General features: G+C 41.2%; 1 protein-coding gene across 1 annotated transcript in view; it reads right to left on the bottom strand.

Annotated features, from left to right (window-relative positions):
• Nucleotides 1-12,200, bottom strand: part of LOC102377274 (aldehyde oxidase-like) — a 73,031-nt gene that overhangs the window by 2,340 nt on the left and 58,491 nt on the right. The window contains exons 27-34 of the mRNA XM_014522792.1: nt 11,833-11,928; nt 9,145-9,273; nt 6,997-7,071; nt 6,501-6,553; nt 6,135-6,249; nt 5,753-5,818; nt 3,943-4,131; nt 481-648 (exon numbers count right to left, since the gene is read on the bottom strand). Coding sequence (XP_014378278.1) covers nt 481-648; nt 3,943-4,131; nt 5,753-5,818; nt 6,135-6,249; nt 6,501-6,553; nt 6,997-7,071; nt 9,145-9,273; nt 11,833-11,928 — 891 coding nt within the window. The remainder of the gene's footprint in view (nt 1-480; nt 649-3,942; nt 4,132-5,752; nt 5,819-6,134; nt 6,250-6,500; nt 6,554-6,996; nt 7,072-9,144; nt 9,274-11,832; nt 11,929-12,200) is intronic.

Raw genomic sequence — 12,200 nt, 5'->3', positions numbered from 1 at the left:
CGCCATGCCATGCCCCCCAGACGAGCCACGGCTTCATCCAACATCCCACCATGCCCCACCCTGGCTGGGCAGTAACTGCTCCAGCCCCGCTCCCTCCCTCACCACAGGGGCCTTGATTTGCCCCGCCCCCCCATGCCCCTTTCCTCCCTACTCCCCATCCACCACAACAGACTTACCAGCTGCACACAGCTGTATTGGAAATTGAATCAGTATTGGCCGATATGCCTCCTTAAAATTGGCTATCAGTATCGGCCCCCAAAATCTCTATCGGTGCACCCCTAGTTTTTAATGTTCTATTTGCCTCTGCCTGCTGCTGTAAACTGGGTTGATGTTTTCAGAGAATTATCAGTAATAATGGGCCCTAAATAAAATAATCAAATAGCCTGTAATTGTAATTATTACAATTAAAACAATACAGAAAAAAGTCCTACAGGAGTAGGAGGTAATTAAACAGATATAAGTTAAAGAAAGAGTCTGTACCATCTTAGTAAACTGATCAATGCATGCCATTCGAATGTGCTCAGGAGTTGATGGGCTATTCAACAGAAATGTCCCAGTTAATCCTCTTTCCTTTCGTGCTGCAGCAATGGCATCTTTTATAGCAAAAAACACAGAGCATCCTAAGAACAGCCCAGCCTCACCTACTCCCTGAGGAAAAAAAACCCAAAACACAAAGATAGGTGTGTGTGTGTGTATCCACACACACACACACACACACACACACACACACACACACACACACACACACACACACACACACACACTTGCAGTAAAGGCTGTATTCCCAGGTTAGCAACTTTCATTTTTTCTTAAAAACATTTATTATAAAAAAAATATATAAGATGATCGTCTCACCATGAAATGATCACTAAGATACTCACGAAATGAAAAAGAGAAGCATATAAACCGGGGATGGAAGTCAGAAATTACCACCAAGGTGGAGTACTCAGCAATAGCTTGCACCTGTAGGGAGTGGCTTAGGAAAGCAAAGGCACAAATCGAATACAAACTGGTAACCGAAATGAAGGACAACAAAAAGCCCTTCTTCAGATATGTAGGAAGTCGGAGAAAAAATACGGGAAACATAGGGCCCCGATGAACAAAATGGGACAGCTGATAACTGACACTGAGGACAAAACCGAACTCCTAAATGAATCCTTTGCGGCAGTATTCCACCAGTCCAAGGAAGTTAGCCTGCTTGACAGGATACAGGATGATTAAGGCAGAGGTGATCACCCTCTCATAATTGGTGAAGATCTTGTGGGGGAACACCTAGAGATATCTACAAGTCAGCACCTGAATATCTACAAGTCAGCAGGACTAGATGAACTTCACCCAAGAGTGCTAAAGGAACTGGCAGACATCATCATGTGACCTATGGCAAAGCTATTTGAAGACTCATGGTGCTCAGGAGAAGTTCCAGAAGACTGGAAGAGGGCCAATGTGGTGCCTATCTTCCAGACAGGGAGAAAGGAGGACCCAGGGAATTACAGGCTAATCGGTTTTACCTCAATCCCTGGTAAAATCCTGGAAAAAAATATCAAATAATCCATTATTGATAGGCTAACAGAAGGCAGTATTCTAAAGGATAGCCAACATGGCTTTGTTGTGGGAAGGTCATGCCTGACCAACCTCATTTCCTTCTACAATCAGGTAACTCACCACCTGGATAGGGGAAATGAAGTTGATGTCATATACTTGGACTTCGACAAGGCCTTCAGCCTAGTCTCTCATGATCTCCTCATGCTAAAATTGGGAAAATGCAGGCTCAACTACTTTGCGGCCCAGTGGCTAGCTAACTGGCTCTGAGGTAAGACCCAGAGAGTACTAAAAAATGGAACTGAGTCAACATGGCAGAAGGTTACCAGTGGCATCCCTCAGGGTTCAGTACTCAGACCAATGCTTTTCAACATGTTCATCAATTATTTGGATTCGGGTATTAAAAGTGAACTGGCAACATTCACGGATGACACCAAATTATGGGGGAGTGTGGTCATGCTCAAGGACAGGCTGGCGATACAGGCTGACCTGGACAGGCTTGCAAGGTGGGTGGATCTTAACCTGATGACGTTTAACACGGAGAAATATAAAGTGCTCCATCTGGGAGAAATAAACTGCAACACACTTACAGGCTTGGCAGAGCTATGCTTGCCAGCACCACAGCTGAGAGACCTGGGGGTCGTGATAGACAACAGAATGAACACAAGCCACCAATGCAATGCTGTAGCTGGCACAGCAAATCAAACACTGGCATGCATCTATTGATGCATCTTGAGCAAAACTATGGATGTCATTCTCCTGCTCTACTTGGCCTTGGTGAGACCGCAACTGGAGTACTGAGTTCAGTTCAGGAAGGATGTGGAGAAACTTGAGAGAGTCCAAAGGAGGGCCATGCACATGATTAAGTTCTGGAGAGCAGGTCATACAAGGAGAGGCTGAAAAACTTGGAACTGTTCAGCCTGAAGAGGAGACTCAGAGGGGACTTGGTGGCAACCTATAAGTATATCAAGGGCATGCATCAAGGCCTGGGAGAGCATCTGTTCACCAAGGCCCCCAAGGGAAGACAAGAAACCATGGGCACAAACTGATTGAAGATCACTTCAGATTGGACATAAGGAAAAAATTCTTTACAATTTGAGTGCCAAGGGTCTGGAACAGACTCCCCCCAGAGGTGGTACAGTCACCCACCCTGGCGATCTTCAAAAAGTGTCTTGACACACACTTTGCTTGGGTCATCTATCTCCAGCAGTCTTTCTTGCCCAAATGCAGTGGGGCTGGACCTGATGATCTTGTAAGGTCCCTTCCAGCCCCTAACATCTATGAATTACCTTCAGATTTTTTAAAGCCACCTCAGTGTAAAATCCTTCTGTTCAGCCCTTAACAGTAAATGAGATATGGGATAACATTTTCAAAAAGTCCCTGTGGATTACAGAACCTAAGTCTCATTGCCTTTCAATAAGACAAACTCCTCATTAGCCAAGTTATTTTTGAAAACGGGATTTTGGATTCTCAGTTACTAGGCCCTTCTGAATATTTACTCATTTGATTTGTGAAATATAATTCTGAAACTTGAATTATTTGGTTGTAATCTCCATTTTACATACATGATTTTTAACAGAATCACTACACAGAAACACTAGAAGATCTGTTTTTAAATGCATTTGTATTATACCAATTTTAAAGTGTCAGTATGCCAATTTAAGAATTATTCTTTAGTTTTATTTCTATATGGGTACACGGAGCTTTCATTTCATGTGTCACATATTGCAAGATAAAGGGGAACACAATGGATCACAGGTTTGTACCCCACAGTTTCTTTGTCTTAGTTGACTGGAGTTGTTTAAAGCAGTGAATCTGCATTTTGTTAGAGGACCCATCTAACTTAAACGAGCGATATTATATATTAAAGTGCTCTGTTATATTGCCTGTATCATTCCACTGCTAGTGTAAGACAGACTTCAGATCCTGGACATACTGTAGTTATTAAACTAAATACAAGTTTCTAAAATCCAGAAAAACAACATGATTTTTGTAGACAATATACTGGTTACTTCACTGGAAATATGTCCATAGCACCAAACTTTAATACTGCTTTAAATATCATTTTAAAAGTCTATTGAAACATAGTAATTTTGCTTTGTATAAATTACAGTCATATTACACAATATTTAGGTTTATGATCTAATGCTATGAAACATGAAATTATGCAATGAGAAATAAGTTGTATAACTTTAACCCTGTTTTTAAAATTATATATCCAAATACAACATCGATCTGTTTATTATGGTTCAGAGTCTAACATCTTAAATCATGATGGATAGAACCTCACTCCACAAGTAGTTCCACTTAGTGGTATCATCTATTGAGTAAGGTAGTATTTAGCATTAGTAAGGATGTCTGAATTTGTCCCTACTAGATTTAATCTAATCTGTCCTGATTTACCTTAGAAGAATAGAGTGTATTTGAAGTTTGGGATGGAGACAGCAAGGAGACATTGAATTCTTTTGGGATATCACAGACTGCAGGAATCTTATAATGATCTGGGCCCCTAGTATACAGGACACCCTCTGGAGAATATTTCAGTTCTTCCATTGTAAAAAGTCCAAGGCCTTGAATAAATGCACCTTCAATCTAAGCGAAAAACAGCACAGTCATTCATTTCCCATCAACTGCAGAATATTGTCATGCATTTTTAGAAAAACTAAAATATCAAGTGTCTTTCCTTTGATGTTTAATAAACCTAAAGCAAGTATTACCTATATGTACATAATGGGCCTGATCACCACTTAGTTATACCAGCTTTAAGGCCACTGTGATACTAATGGAATAATTCCCATTAATCTACTTAGCTGTGGCAGAGGTTTGTCTCAGGGGCGTTTAAAATGTCGCCTCGCTCACCTGACTTTCCTGCCATACCTTTAATGTAATTAAGAAGTTGTTTCTAAGGCAGGAAGCTGCCCATTTAATGCCCGCTTCATGGTTCCGACCTCTACTTTAAAGTGTCCCATGCCGCGCAGATGGCATCCAAATCATTACCGCAGCCCTCAACTCCGGACGCACTCATTGGGCTCCATTTCTCTTACTCATACAGGGCTCCTTGCCCCTCACACAATCAGGACTCCTTGCCCCTCACACACACTCTGGGCTCCTTGCCTCACTTTGGACCCCCTTGGTCCCACCGACCTCCTTGCCGGGTGCTTTTCTGTTGGGGTGTGCTCCCCTAGCTTTTCCCTTCTATGGGGTCACCCACAAGGCAGTGGAAGCTGAGGGTTTCCGGCACCCCAACTTGCCTTTCACTGGGGAGGCACAGGTGTGGCATTTTCTGGAGACTGCCCTGCCACAGGCAGCCGCACCACACCATCCAACCCCAGCAGGTAAGGTTCCCTCTAAGCTGCACGTGTGCGCAGCTGTGCACAATTAAAAATCTTGCCGCGCAGTAACATTTTAATGCTGCACACCCTCCCAGAGAGGAGCTGGGCGCAGAGTGCAGTGGAGGCACTGGGGCTGGTGTGGGACACTTACCAAAGGTAAGCTCCTCACTCCTCATGCAGGGCAGGCAGCGGCTCCTCCCCAAGGCGAGGCAAGGTGAGGTGGGGGCTGGTGCGGGCTCCGCTGGTTCTGAGGAACTGCTTCACGGGCTCCGCTGGCTTCAGGGAACTGCTCCACACCCCCACATCACCTGGGGAGTGAGAAGGCACATGGCATCAGGGCTGGGGAGTGCAGCAGTTCCCTGGAGCCAGCAGAGCAGTTTCCCAGAGCCGGCAAAGCCCGCGCTAGCCCCCAGTACCAGCCCCCAACTCTGCCTTGCTTCATCTCAGGGAGGAGCCGCTGCCTGCTCCTCATGAGGAGTGAGGAGCTTACCTTTGGTAAGTGTCCCATGCCGGCCCTGGTGCCTCCTTTTCAGTTCTATCAATTGATTGTGTCTGGCCCATGGCTGCCCCACAGCACTCCACTATGCTGCTGTGGGCAGCAATTAGCATGGAGAAAGGTGTTGGCTGAACTCTGCCTGCTCCCACCTGGACACTTACAGTGGGACATTTACCGGCGGACCATGCTGAAAGGGGGAGGAGGGACCAAAGCAGCGCACTCATGGACTGCTACTCCTTAGAGGGAACATTGCCAGCAGGTGTAGTTTCAGAGCCAATCAGGCCCTTAAACTGGCAAGCACCCATAGGTGCACTGCCACATTAACACTCTTTAATTTTAGATAATTGTTAATTACATCTTTGTACTATATGTTACTGATACATACCTGCCCTATATCCATAGCTGGATTTATACTACAGCCAATATCCACAATGATGTCTGTTCTGATGTTCTATTGATAAAATACATGACATTATGCACTTGTTTTACTAATTGGTGAGTTTAACAATAGATTTTTTTAATTAAAATTACAGTTTCAGAAAGATACTGATAGACTATGTACCTTACTATATTGGTAAAACCCTGACTATTTATTCTGCAATACATGGTAAAGTCGACTGGGTAAGTGATTCTGCAGATGCCTTTCAATTACATTTTTAAGAAGTCATGGAAATATTTCTACTGTTAAAGGTTTATGATTTTTTAAAACCTAACATATATTATTTCGCTAAACTAAACCCTTGAAATTAAGTCAATTAGCAATTTACCTGATGGTCTCCTGTTAAACAGTCAATTTCAACTTCAGAACAAGCAGCTGCATAAACAAAGTATGCGCATGGATGGCCTTCCCAAGTGTTCCAGTCCATATGAACATCATAGCCTCTGTCAGATACAACAAAGTCCTTTAAAACTGTATGCATTTCAAATTGATTTGCTAATATATCCTACAGTAAAAACTGACAAACAGGACAAGCAGTATAAAAGTTTTTATTCTAGTGTTGACTTCAGGAACCTAAAATCAATCAAAACCACCTAAAACACAAATATACGTTTATGGTGACCACAATTAAACAAATTTCCTGATTTTGAGTCTTAAAGTCTATGAGTTTTAAATCATACAGATATGTCCTTACCTGAAGTACCCAGTAGCTGAAAGACTAACACTTTGCTTGAAAGCTGCTTTAATCTGAAATACAGTGTACTTATTAGAAGGTTAAATATTACTCTGGATGAATGAAAATATTACATATTTAGCAAAATGGGAATTTTTAAAAGAAAACTCCAGTGGTATTTCAAAATTAAAGAATAATGTAATCTTGGGTTAACATGAAAGATGGAAGTTTGCACATACCCTCCTTAAGATTTTGCATGACCAGTTTTAAACCAAACTCTTAGCTTGGGCCACTTTCTGATCAAAACAATAGAACTGATTTAAGGCAAAAAAATTACAATTATATTTAACAATTATATGGATCAAAGTTCTGCAACCAAGTTAATATGATAATTTATTACCAGCAAACACAAATGGAGCCAGAAATATATTAAGTTAATTTTAAATATGATGTGTATCAAGGCCAAATGGATTAACTGTCATTCAAAACCAGGTAGAATAGATGAAAATGTATTTACCCAGTTTTCCCAGGAGTCTTTAGGGCTTTTACTCATAACTGGTTCAAGGCGTTTCAGAAGAGTTTGACAAGCATCCTGGGGGGCAGACAGTTCACAAACAAATAAAAATAAAACATGAGGAACATTTTTAATTTAAAGACTAGACAACTTGGGGTAAGTTTATATGCATGTGTGCTCACTGCTAACAGTAAACCAATAAATGTTTTGGTTTTGGTTCTGTTTCTTGTCATGTTCTAACCAGAGACCAACATTTCTGTCATTTGAAAATACTCAATTGTAAAATGGATTAAATTAATTCCAAAGAAAGCATTTAGCCAAAATATGTACCAAAAGGGATCTAAATCATTTATTATTTATGATGCTTCAACTTTTAGTGACTCAATGGGTGCACTTAATGGGTGCATTGAGCAGTATTCAGTATTCTGAGTCCCAAATATTAGGGCTGTGCAAAGCAGAGATTCGACCCAATTAGGTGGTTGAATCTCTGAATCTGAAATAAATCAGAGGACCCTTTAATCTCTCTGAATCGAATCAAAACCTTCCAAATCAATTTGGAGAGATTCGGAAACATTTGGAGATTTGGACATAGAGACAGCTTTAAATGTTTTTTCTACATACCTCTAGGTAGCAGGGGCTCATGAATGCTGTGATGCTGGGGCACATGGAGTGTCCCACACAAGCACGGGGAACTCCCCACCGCGCTCAACAGCAGACCTGGAAGTGGACCAGAAGCACTTCCAGTCCACTTCCACCCTCCCCCATGCTCCCCCGGCTTGGTGACTGGTGCCTCCTGGGGGTGGGGAGGTGGGGCACCTGTGGCCGATCACGGAGTTGGGGAGGCGCAGGGGGCCCCTCCCACTGCGCTCCCGGGCAGACCCAGAAGTGGACCGGAAGTACTTCAGGTCCACTTCCAGGTTCTCCACTGAGCACGTGGAGGGCCCCCCTGCACTTCTGTGGGATCCTCCATGCACCCCAGCATCACAGAGATCACAAGCCACACCTCCTACCTCAAAGTATGTAGAAAAAACTTTTAAAGCTGTGTCTATGTCCAAATCTCTCATTCTCCGAATCAGCATTGAATCTTCAGATTTGGATTCGGCCGCATCGAATCAGCATCAGTGATCTGAATCAACTAATCAAATCACTGTCCCCGATTCGGGCTGTATCTGAATCCGAATTGAATAGGGCCCACTTCGCACACCCCTACCAAATATGCTGTACATTCTTGTATAGGATCAGTATCTGTAATTTTTAGGTGTCGGGAAATCAGTTAATTACATTCTAGTGCAAAGGGAAGGAATGGAAAGAAGAGAAAAAGTCATATAAAATGAAAGTATTTTAAAATAAATGTAAAGGGAAAAGAAGTGAAGGAGGAATAAGAAGAGAACTTAAAGAATTACACTCGGGTAGAATATATGTTCTCCTATAAAGGTATTTGAACCTGGAACTTATCTGGACTAGTCCTATATATGTGCAACTCTAATGGTAAGCAGTTGTCTGAATAAGGCACAGTTTCCATAGTGATGGTCATTCAGTCAGAGACAAACTGTGCCTTTTCCTGCTTACCTTTAGGGGGAATATTAAGGCCTCCCTGGACACTAGATCTCATTGTGATAAAGAGTGCAACTGCTATGCTTCAGATACTCTTGGCAAACAGTCTAATTAAGTCCACAGACATGGAATGATTTCCTAGTCTTACTTCTTGCATATAATCTCCTGATTTGATTTCATGAAACAGTGTATAATAACCTCAGCATGTTTCTTCAAACATGAAGCTGCATAAGGCAAGTTCATTTCTCTAACGCTATGTGAAACTTGGACAAAGAATACAATCAATATTTGATTTAATTAAATCAAATCATTCCTATTCCTTTTTTTAAATGAATGTCTTCACTGTTCAGAAAAAAGGAACACAAATTCTAGTTGGCAAGGATTGAGAAAGAAAGAGAAATTCAAATTATAGACTTAACTTGTAACTTTGTGGTCTTATGGTTTTTTCAAGCCCACCTCTTATGTTTGGTGGGAGTGAAGAGGTTAAATAAATCAACTATTTCCATTAAATCATAACAACTTAGATGTAAAGAAAGATAGGTGTGGAAAAGGACATAAGGACATTAACATTTTTTTTCTGTAAAGAACAAATCTAACCTTCACTGCCATCCCATAGACATCAGTTCCAATAGAGGCTGATGAGACATTAGCATTAGGTACCATTGTTGTGCTAGTTTCATAAACATGGATGTAAGAGAGTGGTATCTTTAATTCATGACTGGCAATCTATTGCAGAGAAAATAAAGCATTTATTTACAACCCCCTGTTACATATAATGCTTATGCCTTTATTATTTTTGACAGTTTCTTTTAACATCAAATCACTGACCTTGTTTTGCTCTGGTTATAAAGCACTGACTTCATATTATGTAGCATTTGCTGGGTACATCTACACATGCACTTAGCACAAGGCAAAAAACTCTGGCACAGTTTGTGTTGGAGTTTATTGCTTCTGGGCACAGTGTTTACACATGTGCCCAGGACCACAGCACATTCAACAGGGGTGGAGCAATCCTGGCTTGCAGGTGGCCTTGGGGGTGGGGGGAAGAGGGGAGGGTCACCGTGCCAGCCTGGGGCTGCTCCATCCTGGCTTAATGTGCTGTGGAGGGGCTGGCTGGGGCATGAGGGAGCTTCAGTGCAAGGCTATCAAGCAGGTAGCACCCTCATGCCCTAGCCAGCCCCGGTCACTATCTAGATGTACATTTCAGCACACATAACTACTCCACTGTAGGGTAGTACTTATCCTGGACAGTGCTATCCTACAGCAGAGTTAATTAATTTGCTGCACTCTAATATGAGTACATATATAGATGGTGGCAGTTTACTGTGTAACTAATTAATCAGCTCTGCAGTAAAGCACACGTGTAGATACACCAGATGTGTCTGATTATATGAAGCACTTGGCATACTTTCCTCCCACTAACTCAACTCCTTGCAGGAATGAACTATAACAATATATGAACTGTAAGACTTCACTCTTCATTCCCATTCCCAACTGCAAGCTTCCTTTCAGATTAGGCCCAGGAATAGCATATGAGCGGCACCCAAGTGACAGCTGCACCTCTGAAAATCTCCCACTCGATCACTGAACTATTCACCATAGTTTATTATGCATTAGAAGCAAATCCTGGAGTACTGAACATGGCTTCTTAATTAGTATTCTCTTAGAGCTGTGACAGGCAGTGCATAGCTCCATAATGAGTATGACAGATACCTCTACATTCTGACAACCTACACCCCTGACAGGTACCGTACCTCTACATTCCAGCTTTTATCATAGCTATAAAAAAAACAGGAAGCAAGGTGCTTTATATCAGATCTCAGGGTAGCATGTTAGATCTGAACCCTCAAAACTGTCCTGGTGCAAATGCCCATTTCTTATCCACATACCTTTAATGTAAGCAGCCATAATTCTTACTGTTGAAAAGCATTGTGTTTGGTTGTGATGGCTGAAATACTGTATCTGATTCTTTTGTAACTTTATTTGACTGATCAAATTTATATAATAAATATACAGTTAAGTATATATTTAGGAAACAACCTTCTCCTGCCTAAGTGCTACAGCTGTAATAGACAAAGTTAAAAAGACTGAAAAAGCCTATTTTAATGTGACCCTCTGACACAGCAGAAACAAACAAGGTGGTATACAAAAAAAGGACTGGAAAGAAATAGGAGAGAAAAGTGATAAATGCACTGCCAATACATATTACTCTCTTTTAAAGGGGAGAAAATATTTTTTATACATTTCAACAAATATGGAGAGAGATTATTTCAGGTAGGAATTAATTGCCCATGGTAGGACCCAAACTTGCAATCTTTTGCTGACCTTAGATATGATATTGGATTGGACTAAGCAAAGGAGAGCTGTATTTAAACATATTGTAGATGTTTATCAAGACAAGATTCAAACAAATCTAAATATAGCTGGAGTTACAACATCAATGACTCTAAAATCTTGTGGTGCCAGGGTAAATCAATCTTTCTTTATACGCAGACAATGTTAAGGACAATGGGTGAGTAATGGGCAGCTTTGAAAAGGATCCATAAAAAAATCCATCTAAGCATTAATCAAAAAGTTTGCACACAACTTGTACTGATGATGCAAGAAAATCAGGGAATCAATACATTTTTATTATTTTTTTAAATAAAAATTGATTAAAAAAATTGTAAATGGCATGGTATAAAAGCAATAAATGGCAAGGTTTGTGATTTACAAGCTCCCTGTAAGCAAATATTTGAATCAAGTGGGGAGACAGAGGAGACAACACTCCTACTATTACAGATGATGGTTACAGCCTGTACTCCAGAACTTAATTTTTCTCAGGACTGGAACAATAAACTTCTGATACCTCTAATGAACCCTATAATTCAGGTATTCATCAATGGCAGAGTGAATTTACAAAGCCACTGAACAAGAAATATATTATACCAAATTTTCACCTGGTTCCAACTCTGCTGCATTGTCTGAATGACTGAAAATAATCATAATCTGGCTATAGCTACCTAGTTTAGTGGGATAAGAGGCAAAATCAACTCTGCTCCATGAGATAATACTGCTCCATTCTCCATTGCTTGTATGGTTTCTTTGGGATCACAGATTTTTCAGTTATAAATTAGAGCAGCCGCAATGCTACCATAGCATATGCTGAGACAACTGCAGCTTGAGAATGAAGAGTTGTAACAGGCCCTGAAATTGGGAGAATTTGGTATACAAGAGAATATAGCATTATGATATCTTGCTTATGCTATATTTTGGAATAGCTAGTATGTTTTTCTTTCATTCTACCTGTATTATTTTGGTGCTAATGCCTTGTCCCATTTCAATTCCTCCATGAGTTACCAACACAGATCCATCCAAATATATATGGACTAGAGCTGCACCCTAAAAAGAAAAATTGATTTCAGTCAATACAACTATAAATTGTTCTTAGTGCTCTAAGGCATGGGTGCTCAACCCCCAGCCCACGGGACAGATCCAGCCTGCAGTCACAACATCCAGCCGGCAGAGTATGTCTACACAGCACAATGGAGAGATAACCAAGCCAGCTCTGAATGAGCTAGACTGGGTTCCAAACGCAGGATGCTGAGTTCTACCTTGGCTAATTAGTGCTGCTGAGAAGCAGGATATATGAATTTAGACAACATGCCATGTTA

Source organism: Alligator sinensis, unplaced genomic scaffold (genome assembly GCF_000455745.1).
Source record: "Alligator sinensis unplaced genomic scaffold, ASM45574v1 scaffold258_2, whole genome shotgun sequence".
Classification (NCBI taxonomy): domain Eukaryota; kingdom Metazoa; phylum Chordata; order Crocodylia; family Alligatoridae; genus Alligator; species Alligator sinensis.
The sequence above is the reverse complement of the archived record's forward strand: the minus strand, read 5'-3'. Positions and strand labels throughout refer to the sequence as shown.